At 47.5% G+C, this 14577-nt stretch overlaps 1 protein-coding gene across 1 annotated transcript; it reads left to right on the top strand.

Annotated features, from left to right (window-relative positions):
• Positions 1 to 9504: 9504 nt before the first annotated feature.
• LOC115385062 (zinc finger protein OZF-like) lies at positions 9505 to 14334 on the top strand (the record flags this gene model as incomplete). Its single annotated transcript, XM_030087149.1, has 1 exon — positions 9505 to 14334. A coding segment is annotated over one exon (1281 nt), but the record flags the coding sequence as incomplete, so codon positions are not given.
• Positions 14335 to 14577: the final 243 nt, after the last annotated feature.

Genomic DNA, 14577 nt, shown 5'->3' with positions numbered 1-14577 from the left:
TGAAGTGCCTGACAAGCCGCCCCGCTGCAGCAATAACACGATGCACAAACACGTTAAATCCGTCATTTACCGCCAGCTGCAGTGTATGTGCCAAACAGGGGATGGAGTCCCAGCTGACCCGTCCGGGAGAGTTGGCTGCCACCATGTTGCGCGCGTTGTCGTGGACGCATGCGGACACTTTCCCACTAAGTCCCCACGTCTCCACCGCATCAACCAGTGTAGCTGTGAGGTTATCAGCTGTGTGTCCACCTGGCATGCTCTGTGTTAGCAGGACGGCGGAATTACCTTTCCAGTACTCATCGATGTCGTGACATGTAATCGTCACGTAGCTCTCTGTTGTGAGCGCGGTCCAGCAGTCCGTTGTAATCGCCACGAACTTTGTGCTTGCAAGTCGCGTTTTCAGTTCTTTCCTCTCCTCAAAACGAGCCTCTAATCGTCGGGTAATGGTCGGTCTTGATGGAATTTGGCAATTAGGCTCGATATAGCCCATTAGCTCCTGGAACCCTTCACCACTGACCACACTGATGGGCAAAATGTTTTTTTCCACCATCGCACAATTTTTTTCCGTTATCTTCTCAGACCGCCGCGTGTCACACATTCTCCCAGCCATCATGGAGGACAAAGTTAGCTGCGATGGTCCTCCATCGTCTGATCCTGGATGCTTGTTTCTTGAGTGGTACTTCACGCAGACGAAACTGAAACACTCATCTTCGCCCCTGATGTCTCAATTCCAGGGATCAAACAGGACCTTGGAGACCTAGGGCAGTCTGCTAAATCCAGTCTTAGAAATCTGGGTGTTTTCTTTGGTAAAAACATGTCTCTAGTCTCTAGTGCAGCACTCCAAGCAGCTGACTAGAAACTGTTTCCTTTCAACTAAGAAAAATCTCTAAACTTAGGAAAATGGTCTCATTCAATGATTTAGAGCTCATCATTCATGCGTTTGTCTCATCGCGTTTAGACTACTGCAACAGCTTGTTCTCATGTCTGAATAAGGAGCTTTTGAGGCTGCAACTTGTGCAAAACTCTGCAGCGAGAATCTTGACCTGCACAAACAGATGGACCTGCATATCCTCCATTCTGAAGGAGCTTCATTGGCTGCCAGTTTCCTATAGAGTCAACTTTAAGATTTTGATTTTAACCTTTCAGGCCTTGCACGACCAAGCTCCTTCTTATATTCGCGACCTGCTCCAGCCTTACTCCCCTGTGAGGGTTCTAAGGTCTGCAGACCAGAATCTCTTAAAGGTGCCGCGTACCCGGTTCAGGACCAGAGGAGACCGATCGTTCCAGGCTGTTGCTCCCAGGCTCTGGAACGATCTCCCGCTCTCTCTCCATTCAGTTGTGTGTGCTGACACTTTTAAGACACAACTCAAAACCTTTCTATTCTCTCAAGCATTTGCTTAGTTTTTCGGGCCTGTTTTGATCTCATTTTTAGTGTTGACTATTTATCTATGTGTATTTAATTGTTGTCTTATTTATGTATGCTGTGAAGCACTTTGTGGCTTTTTGTCTGTGAAAGGTGCTATATAAATAAACTTTACTTACTTACTACTTACTGCATTGTACTCGTACTGCTGGAGTATTTCAGTGCTGTACCGCATAATTTGCAAATGACCTCCTCCCCTTTCCGGTCAAAATTGTCTCACACAGAACTCCTTTTTGCTCTCTTCATCTGCGCTGTAAAGTGGGCTATGGTGGAAAGCACGTGATGGCACGTGTTGCGCCTGTGGACACGCCCCCATGAGTTGATTGACTTAGGAGCTAAGAAAAAAAAATAACCAATAGTATTAATCGGTCAAAGTTCCTGTTAACCATGTGCATCCCTAGTATATAGCTTGAACACTTAAAGGTGCATTAAGGAATTTGCACGTTTTATGTGAAACAGCGCCCCCTGCAGGCCTTGGGCGTAATGCAGCTTAGTGAAACACTCATGCCTGTGTCTCGTGTAAAATGTCAGTTTCTTCTCCCTGGTGGAGTCTGTGTGGAGCTGTGGCAGTGCTAGAAGCCAGTCTGTTCTTACTTTCTGGAAGATCCTGCTCAGTTGTTGCTCACTAAGCATCTGGCGGAGTAATGGCGGACAAAACGAAACCTAACCAGCCGGACCGCGCATTACGTCATTCCTTTCAAATTCTCCCCAAAAAAATTCTGGAACCGGACCGGCACTGTGACTTTCAAGTTACAATTTAGCGCTGTTAGAGGTACTGGTAATGAATATGTCAGGGCACATTGTACACATCATTAAAAATGTGGAACATATTTATGGTGGAAAATAAGTATTTTTAAAGTTGAAAAACTCCTTAATGCACCTTTAAAGCTGAAATCTAATTCTAGTTACAGTATATAAGAGCAGCTTCATGGTGGTGCGATAAACTGTTTTACTTTAATTTATATATGATGCAATTAGTTGACTAATCGAAAAAATAATCGGTGATTAGTCGACTACCAAAATAATCGTTTGTGGCAGCCCAGAGGTAACATACGATTAAAGAGAATTAAAAGGCATGAGTTGGTATTATGGAGTTATTAAAAGGTAATTAAATGTGCTAAAAGGCTGAAGCTAGCAGTTCACCTGCGGTCAATCAGAGCTAGCAGCACGCTGGAGACACGGAGCTCTACATTGCCATTGCCTCTGTTTAAAACTCTGAAACTGTTGCTCAGCAACTGATGACGTCATTAGGATTGCCCTATTTTCCGGGGGGGGGGGGGGGGGGGGGGGGGGGTGGCAGCGCCCAGATGGCCGCTACGCTTTAATTTTTTCCTGGGGGAAATCCTGTAGCGGTCTGGAGAGCGGCCATGCTTGGTGTTGTCCCTCCCTGAAGTGTCCTATCTCTGCGCAGCGTTGTGATGATCCTGGTTGAGTGCGTCGATCCTGGCGATGGTGGTCCTCCTCCTCTTGGCGAGAAGTCCGGCGGGAGCTGCGGTTGCGGTCGTAGGAGTCTCTGTGCCGATGTGGAGATCCGTAGCAATCGTCCACGTAGTGGTTTTCACACCATCCCTCGGGAGTGGAGCTCCTACGACCAAACCTGTAGTCGTCTCTGTTTTGACGCTGGCGGTCCATTGAGACCTGCAACTTTTCAAGTTGGTCAGAAAGTGTCTCAGTAGTCTTTATCATGTCCTTCATGTCTTCTACCTTTGCGGAGTTGATGCTGTGGGTAGTAGCTGTAGGTTGAGGTGTAAGTGGCACAGATGAAATAGCAGGGTGAACTGAGGAGCAGCAAACATCTTACTGGCCAGATGAGCAGCCTCAATCTGCATGGCCAACTGAAGAGCCTCCTCCAGCGTCTGAACACCCTGTTCATGACATCGAAGCTGTAGGTAAGGTCAAGTCCAGCAATAAAGCGTCTGAATTCCTCCCCATTCTTCACATTATCACCATAAGTGGGAAAAGCTTCATCCACGAGGCGACTGATGTCTGCTGCAAGAACCGGTAGAGCTTCTCCTGAATTGTGAGTGCGAGCATTAATGTAACTCTGAAAAGTGGACAAGTAGGCTGTTTGTCCAAAAGCACTCTGAGGCTTCTCTGCTGGGGCATCAAAGTTAGATTTTGTGGCTTCTGGTAAGCTGTCCCAATAACTGAATGCTACGCCACCCAAACATGTAGGTAGCAGCTCGGCTAAACTGTCGTCATCAGCATCAGGGTTAGCGCTCACAGTCATCTCAAAAGGACGACACCATCTTGAAAAATCTTCTTTACTGTCCCTCATAAACAGTTGGCGGTACTGGGGAATGGCGCGGTTTCCACAGTGAAAAGGCAAGTTGTTCCAAAAGTTACTTGCCATCATTAAAATTAGTCTCTTACTTCAACTAAAAGACAAGCTCAGTCTTCTCTTGATGTTAAACGTCCATAAATGTCCGTGCTCTCACTGCTTCAGTAGAAAATCGTTGTCACTACACATGAACTACACAGTCCTCCACAGATATGGACTTACACTGTGCTTTAGCAAGAAGCAACAGAGGAGAAAACCCAGAAGGCTGATGAAATACGACAGGTCTACCTTCACACAGTCTTTAAAGGGACTTAAGGCAAGACTTGTGAAAAACGACACATGCATTTCCAGTTTATTCAATGCTAACGGGCCGTGAAGCATTAAAAACCTAAAATAACAGGCCAGTCCGTGTATCTGTCTGTTGCCTTATACAGGCTGTGTGCCACAGAATTTGTTGCTGTTCGGGGTCCGAATTTCCCGCGCAATCGTGGGGATGTGACGTAAATTGACGCTGTATGCGCGTTGCCAAACAGGAAGAACATGGCCGCCGTGGACACGGACTCAAACACTGCTGGGATCAGGGGCGGGCAGTGTTGCCAACTTGGTGACTTTCTCGCTAAATCTGGCGACTTTCCAAAGCCTCTTGGCGACTTTTTTTTGTCAAAAGTGACTAGCGACAAATTTAGCGACTTTTTCTGGTGCTCTGGAGACGTGACAGGACGTCTCCGCTGTTCTCAGTAAGCAGCGGGTGCTGCGTGAGCCCCTCCCCCGTCCCAAAGCTCTCACAGGTGGCCGGTCTCAGCAGCGCCCCCTGCTGCAGGCAGAGCACAGAGGAGACCCACACCACTCCTCCACACGTCAAATGAATCGCGCGTGCGCAAATACACCGCTGCTCACTGCTGACAAACCAAGAATCAACAGAAGAAAGTTCATCTGTAGTTCTATTCCCCCCCACCCCCATACCCCCCACCACCACCCCCCCTTTCATACAATTGGATAATTGCATGCACTCAAAGCACCCAAAAAACACCAACAAGAAAAAAAGGACTTTATCAGCGTTATCTCGTGAGTCAAAAAAAAAAAAAAAAGACCGAAGCCGGGCAGGCACCCGAATAAATATTGGATCTGCGTTTGATTCATGGAGGGAACTTCAGCTGCATTTGGGAGTGAAAACGGGATGCTGACAAAAATCACATAATATGCACTGTGGTCTTGCAGTAAATCGCGACGTAGTAAACAGCAGGAGCATCCCTGGTGCAGCGCTGTGAAGACGGACTTTCTGTAAAATGTTTGTGGCGCTCCCGTGAAGCCTTGGCTGGTGACTGCAGTTCCCCGCAGCACCTATCGCGGCAGCACTGAGGTACATTTTGTAAAGTTGCCTTAAGTCCCTTTAACTCACAGCGGAAAAGTGACGGTTTCCATCTCATTGTCCGAGGAATGAAGAAAAAGTCAGTTGTGCTGCTGTTAGCCATATAGTTAGCTTAGCCCGCAGTGCACTAGCTTCTGGTCTCAGAGTAAAAGTCTTCCTCTGGACAGCTGAAAACTCCACAAACCTGCTGCCACGAGTGTAACACATGCATTCCGTGGTGTTAGAAAAGGCTGTTCCATGTAAATCAAAGGTGGTGGAGAGGGAATAGCTCCTCAGGGCCAGTTTTATTTGGAGCACTACAGGAAACGTTACATCCAGCAACGTCAGTCCATGACCTTTATAATAGAGAACTCATGTCCCTTCGCCGAAAATATAGTCCCAAACAAGTAGTTCCACAGTATAATAGATAACTTGGATCATGCAAATTAGTCTAGGAAAAGTAAATTATCTTACACTACTTTTCCCCTCACTGGTCTGCCCAGTGAAGTTGTGGAGGTTGATGCTGTCTGAAGAGGCATTTCCTGACAACATTTCAAAGCAGGACGTGTCAGTATCCCTCCACCTCAGGTAGTGGAGTAAACAGTTAGCAGAATGTTGCAGGTGAGTGAATACACCGCCTGAAAACACTTCATCCAGATAAGTCATCAATCAGCAGCTGGAGAGGATCAGCAAGGAAGAATGGAGCTGGACTGTTTTTGAATGAAAGTTTTCACTTTGACTGCTGCAGTGACACTCACGGCCTCCCTGATCTGAACCCGAGTGGTGTTCTGTTATTGGACTTCTGTGCTCGTCACAGTTTGTCCAGAACGAACACCATGTTCAAGCACAGGGGGGTCCATAAGTGCACTTGGCACCAGGACACCCCAGGTCAGAGGTTGATGATTGACTTTGTCGTCGTGTCATCTGACCTCTGACCTCGTGTTTTGGACACTCGGGTGAAGAGAGGAGCAGAGCTGTGGACCGACCTCCACCTGGTGGTGAGTTGGATTCTCTGGTGGAGGAGGAAACTGGACAGACTTGGCAGACCCAAACATGTTGTGAGGGTCTGCTGGGAACGTCTGGTGGAACCCTCTGTCAGCATGGTTTTCAACTCCCACCTCCGGGAGAGCTTCTCTCATGTCCCGAGGGAGGCTGGGGACATGGAGTCCGAGTGGACCATGTTCTCTACCTCCATTGTCGAAGCAGCTGCCTGGAGCTGTGGTCGTAAGGTCTCCGGTGCCTGTCGTGGCGGCAATCCCCTAACCCGGTGGTGGACACCGGAAGTAAGGGCTGCTGTCAAGCTGAGGAAGGAGTCCTGGAGAGTCCAGAAGCAGCTGAGAGGTATCGGCAGGTGGGGCTGCACAATTAACTGACACCTCATCGAAATTGAGGTTTTAACTACTGCGGTAATCGAACCTGAGGTTTTTTAGAGGCATTTGAGTGACAGACCTATCTGCCAATCAAAACATTCGAGTCTCGCGATCCGGGCCACCGGCCAATCAGAAATGACAACAGGAAGCAAGTATGTCTGCACTGCACCGCTGCAGCTAACTAGCGTCAGGTTGCTAACAACAAACCCTGCAGTGTGCTTTGCGGTGTCGAGAGGAGCGAAAAGTTTTCAGTGCAACTCGTTCACGGTGTGAAAATGACTGAGATGACAACAGAAGAGGGAGCGGAGCAGCTGGTATTCAAAAAGAATTGTATTTCAGTTGTTTGGACTGACTTTGAGTTTGAAAAAAACGACATGGCCAAATGTAGATGGTGTCGCTGTGCAGCAGCCAGATCCAGAGGAAACACGTCTAATTTGTACCAACACCTGAAGACTGCTACACTAATTTTCTGTGAACCATGCAAGCAAGACCAGTATTGAATTACAATTTAGACAGCATTGGGTTTTGATTATTTTATTTCATTAAAACAACGCACTCTTATTTTATTTTCCCAAACGTGATGCAGACAGCACGGCGGCTCTCAGCTGCCGCTGCCTGAAGCTTTGTCAATTTAGTTTACATTCGGTTATTTTATGTGTCAACTTGAGCAAGACCATGTAAGAGTAACAAGAATATTTTTCGACCATAATTTTAGCTGTTTTCTGCATTTTGAAAGAATAAAATGTGAAATGGAATCGCAATCACATTATTGGTCAGAAAAATCGCATTTAGGTTTTTTGTCAAAACCATGCAGCCCTACTGGCAGGCCAAGCGAACTGCAGCCCAAGTGGTTATGGATGCAAAAACTCAGGTCTGGGAGGAGTTGGGAGAGGCCATGGAGGAGGACTATCGGTCCGCCTCGAAGAAATTCTGGCAAACTGTCCGGCACCTCAGGAGGGGAAAGCAGGTCTCTACTAACACTGTTTACAGTGGAGGATTAGCTGCTGACCTCAACTGGGGATATTGTTGATATTATGTAAGGAATACTTCGAGGACCTCTTCAATCCTGTCGCCACGTCTTCCTGGCGGAAGCAGAGACTGAGGTCTCTGAGGTGGACTCGTCCATCACCCAAGCTGAAGTCACCGAGCTGGTTGGTAAGCTCCTCGGTGGCAGGGCACCGGCGGTGCACGACATTCACCCTGAGTATCTTAAGTCTCTGGATGTGCAGGGACTGCCTTGGTTGACATGTCTCTGCAACACCGCGTGGCGGTCGGGAACAGAACCTCTGGATTTGCAGACCGGGTTGGGGGTCCCCCTGGGGACCGGAGAATGTACTGCAACTAAAGGGGGGATCACACTCCTCAGCCTCCCTGGGAAAGACTCTTCCAGGTTCCTGGAGAAGATGATTTGACCGATAGTCGAACCTCAGATCCAGGAGGAACAATGTGGTTTTCGTCCTGGTTGCGGAACCCTGGACCAGCTCTATACCCTCCATAGGGGCTCGACGGTTCGTGGGAGTTCGCCTGACCAGTCCGCATGTGTTTTGTGGACTTGGAGAAGGCGTTCGACCGCGTCCCTCGAAGTGTCTTGTGGGGGGTGCTCCGGGAATACGGAGTCCGGGGCTCCTTGTTAAGGGCCGTCCAGTCTCTGTATGACCAGAGTTGGAGACTGGTCCGCATTGCCGGCAGTAAGTCGGACCTGTTCCCGGTGCATGTTGGACTCCGGCAGGGCTGCCCTTTGTCACCAGTTCATAACCTTTATGGACAGAATTTTTAGGTGCAGCCAGGGGCCAGAGGGGGTCCAGTTCGGGGACCAAAGGATTTCATCTCTGCTTTTTGCAGATGATGTTTTCCTGTTGGCTTCATCAAACCTGGACCATCATGCACTGGGGCAGTTCACAGCCGAGAGTGAAGCGACATGAATGAGGAGCAGCACCTCCAAATCCGAGGCCATGGTCCTCGACCGTAAGAAGGTGGCTTGCCCTCTCCAGGTCGGTGGAGAGACTCTGGCCCAAGTGGAGGAGTTTAAGTATCTTGGGGTCTTGTTCACGAGTGAGGGACGGATGGAGCGTGAGATTGACTGACGGATCGGTGCAGCGTCTGCAGTGATACAGTCATATCGACAGTTATATCGGTCTGTTGTGGTGAAGAGGGAGCTGAGCCGAAAGGCGAAGCTCTCGATTTACCGGTCAGTCTACGTTCCCACCCTCACCTATGGTCATGAGCTTTGGGTCATGACCGAAAGGACAAGATCCTGGATACAAGCGGCTGAAATTACTTTCCTTCGTAGGGTGGCTGTGCGCTCCCTTAGAGACAGGGGGAGGAGCTCAGTCACCAGGGAGGAGCTCGGAGTTGAGCTGCTACTCCTCCACATCCAGAGGAGCAGCTGAGGTGGCTCGGGCATCTCTTTAGGATGGAACCTCCTGGACGCCTCCCTGGAGAGGAGTTCCGGGCATGTCCCACCGGGAGGAGACCCTGGTGGGAAGACCTAGGGCACTCTGGAGAGACTATGTCTCTCGACTGGCCTGGGAACGCCTTGGGATCCTCGAGGAAGAGTCTGGGGACAGGAAGTCTGGGCATCTCTGCTTAGACTGCTGCTCCCACGACCCGGTCCCAGATAAGCAGTAGAAAAGGGATGGATGGATGGGACTGGACTCTGTTTTTGAATGAAAGATTTCACTTTGACTGCTGGACTAACAGTTTTTCTTTTTTTTTTAAGGTGGACTGTAGAGTTCATGTTGCTAATCACAAGAATGAGGCTTCTCACCTGTGTGGGATGATACTAATAAGATCATCTTCTATCTCCTGCTTTTGTTTCCTTGCAGAGCTCCAACAGGACCATGACTGCAGAGAGGAGCAGCTCTTTGAACAGGAAACACACTGCTGTCGAGAACAGGACCACCCAGAACCTCCACGCATCAGAGAAGAAGAACAAGAACCTCCACACATCAAAGAAGAAGAACCAGAACCTCCACACATCAAAGAAGAAGAACCAGAGCCTCCACACATCAAAGAAGAAGAACCAGAACCTCCACACATCAGAGAAGAAGAACCAGAACCTCCACACATCAAAGAAGAAGAACCAGAACCTCCACACATCAAAGAAGAAGAACCAGAACCTCCACACATCAAAGAAGAAGAGGAAGAACCAGAACTTCATCAGTTTGAGGAGAAACAGGAGGAACCAAAATCCTCACAGATTGAGGAACACGAGGAACTCAGCAGCAGCCAGAAGGGAGAACAATTCATTGTGAAGTTTGAAAATGAAACCTTGAAGGTCCTTGCTGAGGAGATCCTTTATGAAACATGTCGCCCAAGTTTCAGAAAACCGGGCCACAAGAAAACTCACACAGGTGAGAAGCCTCATTCTTGTGAAACATGTGGCAAAAGTTTCAGGTATCGGAGTCATTTGTTGATCCATAAGAGAACTCACACAGGTGAGAAGCCATATTCTTGTGAAACATGTGGCAAAAGGTTCCGTCGACAGGTTGATTTGTCACGCCACCTGAGAACTCACACAGGTGAGAAGCCGTATTCTTGTGAAACATGTGGGAAAACGTTCAGACAACACAGTCATTTGAGTGACCACATGAGAACTCACACAGGTGAGAAGCCGTATTCTTGTGAAACATGTGGCAAAAGTTTCAGTCAACGGAGTCGTTTGTTGGTCCACAAGAGAACTCACACAGGTGAGAAGCCGTATTCTTGTGAAACATGTGGCAAAAGTTTCAGCCTACGGAGTCGTTTGTTGGTCCACAAGAGAACTCACACAGGTGAGAAGCCGTATTCTTGTGAAACATGTCGCAAAAGTTTTGGTCACCGTTGTAGTTTCAATGAGCACATGAGAACTCACACAGGTCAGAAGACATATTCTTGTGAAACATGTAGGAAAAGTTTCAGTGAACGGCGTTATTTGTTGTGCCACATGAGAACTCACACAGGTGAGAAACCATATTCTTGTGAAACATGTGGCGAAAGGTTCAGGCAACGGTGTGTTTTGTTGGTCCACATGAGAACTCACACAGGTGAGAAGCCGTATTCTTGTGAAACATGTGGCAAAAGTTTCAGTCAACGCTCTATTTTGAAAGTCCACCTGAGAACTCACACAGGTGAGAAGCCATATTCTTGTGAAACATGTAAGAAAAGGTTCAGGCAACGGCGTGATTTGAAGGACCACTTGAGAACTCACACAGGTAAGAAGCCTCATTCTTGTGAAACATGTGGCAAAAGGTTCAGTCAACAGAGTCATTTGTTGAACCACTTGAGAACTCACAAAGGTGAGAAGCCGTATCCTTGTGAAACGTGGGGAAAGATGCCTTTATTGTCCTTCATTGCTGCACCAGCGGAATACTCAAATGGATGAAATCATGAAAGACAGAGTTTATTCAGGAAGTCCAGCTTGAAGCCACAATCAACAGAAATCATCCAGTTTGAAGGAAACTTTCCTGATTCTGACACTGTTGAGACTGAGCTTCAGGAACAGTTCAGTGTGTGGTCTGTCACAATCCAAGTCAACTTCTGGCAACCCGGGGGCACAGGCTGCTGCTGCGACCCTGCCTTTCACCGTGTTGTCCCGCTGTTTTTGTGCTGTCTGTGGATTGGAATGATTGAACTGGCACTCCTTTTCATGCAAAATGAAGATAAGCGTTGGATTATTGCTGTGTGCCATGAACTTTTTAATTATTGAAGGATTTCACGCGGGGAGAGGTAGCTTCCTCACCTACACTCATGAGCACCTGCTGGCGCTGAAACCCTACGCCGCAGTTCAGGATCTCTCCGTGGGCCTGCTGGACGAGCACCCCGAACTGAAACGGACTAAACGGAAAGCTAAATCTAAAGCTAAGAAACGGGGGTCGCATGGAGGAGTACGAGAGAGGGCGCGGAGACAGGGTTGTCACCCCCCACTGCCCACTCTCTAATCTTCGCTCTATAAACGGGAAATGTGACGAGTTTTCAGCGACAGTCAAATATGACCGAGACTTTAGATGCAGTGACCTGATTTGCTTCACTGAGAGCTGGCTTAGGCAGGATGCTCCTGTTTTGCTTGGTTACCTGCTAGTACGAGCTGATCAAGATGCTGTCAGAACCAAGAAATCTGTAGGCGGCGGCCTGTTAATGTTTGTTGACAGACGCTGGGCCACGCAGTACACAGTGCGGGAGAAAGTGTGCACCCAGGACTATGAAATCTTGGTGGTGTCTTTTCGCCCGTTCTATCTGCCTAGAGAATTTGGACAAATCACAATCATCCTTGCTTACATACCAGGACCTGACTTGGAGGGAGCAGCGGCTCGTGTGGTGGAGAGTTATAATGATGCGCTCGCCCGGTCAGCGGATCAGCCGGTCTTTGTGCTCGGCGACTTTAACTCTTGTGAACTTTCCAGCCATCTGCCTACGCTACATCAATACGTGGACTGTCCCACGCGCCTAATGCACATCCTGGATAAGTGCTATGGGAACATACAGGATGTGTATAAGTGGCCCCATGTGGGAAAGTCCGACCATCTTGCAGTACACCTGTTCGCGCAGTACAGATCAAAACTTAAACGGGAAAATCCAGTCACTAAGGTCGTGCGTGTGTGCACAGAGGACAGCACGGAGGCATTAAGAGACTGCTTGGAAGATACTAACTGGGAGATTTTCTTCTCACAGAGACCATTGCTGCTTATTTGAGCTTTTGCGAAAGTAATGTAGCTCACTCAAAAACGGTGAAGCTTTATCCAAATAACAAGCAGTGGATAACCAGCGAGTTAAAGGCCTGCATAAATGAAAAGAAAGCAGCGTTCTCTGAGGGGAACTTGGATCTTGTCAGAGAAAAGAGAGCTGAGTTGAGATGCAAACTGTACAGGGCAAAGATGGAATATAAGGAAAAAGTCGAGAGACAGTTCTGCTCTGGAAACGTAAAAAGGGCAAGGGAGGGATTACATCAGATGATGGACAGGGAGACAAACAAACATGCTCCACTGCCTCATACATCTCCTACCATGGCCAACGATCTGAACGTGTTTTGTAGCAGGTTTGATAAGTCAGACTTCAGTGCAGAGCAGGATGAGGCCTGCAGTCTGATCACCGAATACGAAACTGTTGTTCTTGCTGAGCATGAGGTTGCTGCGAGTTTGGCCTGCATTAAACCAGGTAAATCCCCAGGACTGGATGGGCTTAGTGGAAGACTACTGAAAAGCTGTGTGCACCAGTTAAAGGGTGTTTTTACTGTACTCTTTAACCTTCTCCTCCGCACACACATGCCCCCAGTCCTGGAAACGTTCGAACATAGTGCCTGTCCCTAACAAATCTGGAGCATCTGAACTGAATGATTTTCGCCCTATAGCATTAACTTCCATCTTGTGTAAAACCATGGAGAGGACCGTGAGCAAACACATCATGTCTGCTGCAGCTCGCTGTTTGGACAAGCTGCAGTTTGCATACAGATGTCGGAGAAGCACAGAGGACGCAGCCATCACTCTGTTTAACACCGTAGCTCAACACCTTCAGGCCTCTGACCGTTATGCAAGGGTCCTCTTTGTGGATTTTACATCTGCCTTCAATTCTATGCAGTTACATATCCTACTGCACAGACTGATTTCCTTGGGGGTCAATGGAGGCAGAATTAAATGAGTCAGGGATTTTCTGACCAATCGGCCTCAGAGAGGACTGTTTGGCTCCGATGTCTCAGAGGAGACTGTGCTGAATACAGGGGTGCCTCAAGGGACTATTTTATCTCCTTTGCTTTTTTTTCTATTTATATGAATGCTTTCCAAGTTTGTGATGAATTTTTTAAGCTTTTTAAATATGCTGATGACATGGCGCTGGTCGCCCTGTTACAGAAAGGGAACACTGTGACAGATCGTCTGTATTTTAACCATGTGTCTTTAATGCAACAGTGGTGCTTGGATAGTTTTTTAGAAATTAATGTCTCAAAGACAAAGGAGCTCATTGTGCATAATGACAAAGAGGTATTAGCACCTGTTAAAATTTTGGGTGAAACAGTTGAGACTGTTAGTGACTTTAAATACCTCGGCACATACATTGACACGAAACTTGTTTTTCTTGAAAATACTGACTTTGTTTTTAAGAAGTGTTCGCAGCGTCTGTACCTTCTTCGAAAGCTGAACAGTTTTGGGGTGAGTCAACCAATCCTCGAAACTGAGTACAAAAGTCTCGTGGAGAGCCTTCTCACCTTCAACATGCTGATGTGGTACGGGAACCTCAGCGTGAAAAATAAAAATAAACTGCAGAGGATTGTGAACTGGAGCTCAAAGATCATTGGACGGCCACAGACAGCTCTGAGCAGTCTGTACGAGGAGCGGTTGGGAAATAAGGCGATGAGCATCATAAATGATATTTCCACCCCTTAAACTCTGAGTTTGAGGTAACTCCGTCGGGACGGAGGTACAGATTGAAAATGTCAAAGAGAAATATTTTCAAGAACTCTTTTGTGCCAAATGCAATCAAAGCGGTTAACGCTTTGCATGGGTAATATTGTTTGAAATGTTGCATGGCATGTAGTGTCTTGTCATGTCATGTGCCAATGTGAAGTGTTTCTTCATGTGGCTGCTGGAACCAAAGACAAATTTCCACCTCGGTGGACAATAAAGTATTCACATACGTAACTTTAAAGAAATGGAAATAAAATGTTGATGTGAATCCAGTGGGTTTTATTCTTTGCTGTTTCATGACTGAGTCGGAATTTCACGATTCACTCCTTTAAACTAAAATGACAACAGAATGAATGAAAGGCAGTGTTGGCCAAGCTACTTGGAAAGTGTGAGCTGAGCTACGAGTTCCTCTGACACTAACGGAGTGTTTCCACCTCCCCTACTCTACTCGACTGCATCCCACTGTACTCGACTCGACTCGGTCTGGTTGTGTCTCCACCTTGTTTGTCTCCATGGATACCGTTCTCAGTGGGCGGGGAAATCAGACGGTAAACAGTCCGCTGCTCAGCGGATGTAAACAAGCTAAATGAAGGACGCAGGTCGTCATGTGTCTTTCTGCTGGTTTGGAACTTTTGTTGTGAGAAGAGAGTCATGAAATGTTACAAATGGCGAGAAATAAAGTAAATGGTAAATGGTAAATGGTCTACACTTATATAGCGCTTTTACACTGCATTGACAGAGCCCAAAGCGCTTTACACTGCATTAACGCACTCACCCATTCA

Source organism: Salarias fasciatus, unplaced genomic scaffold (assembly GCF_902148845.1).
Source record: "Salarias fasciatus unplaced genomic scaffold, fSalaFa1.1, whole genome shotgun sequence".
Lineage (NCBI taxonomy): Eukaryota > Metazoa > Chordata > Actinopteri > Blenniiformes > Blenniidae > Salarias > Salarias fasciatus.
This window is presented reverse-complemented; position numbering and strand designations above follow the sequence as displayed.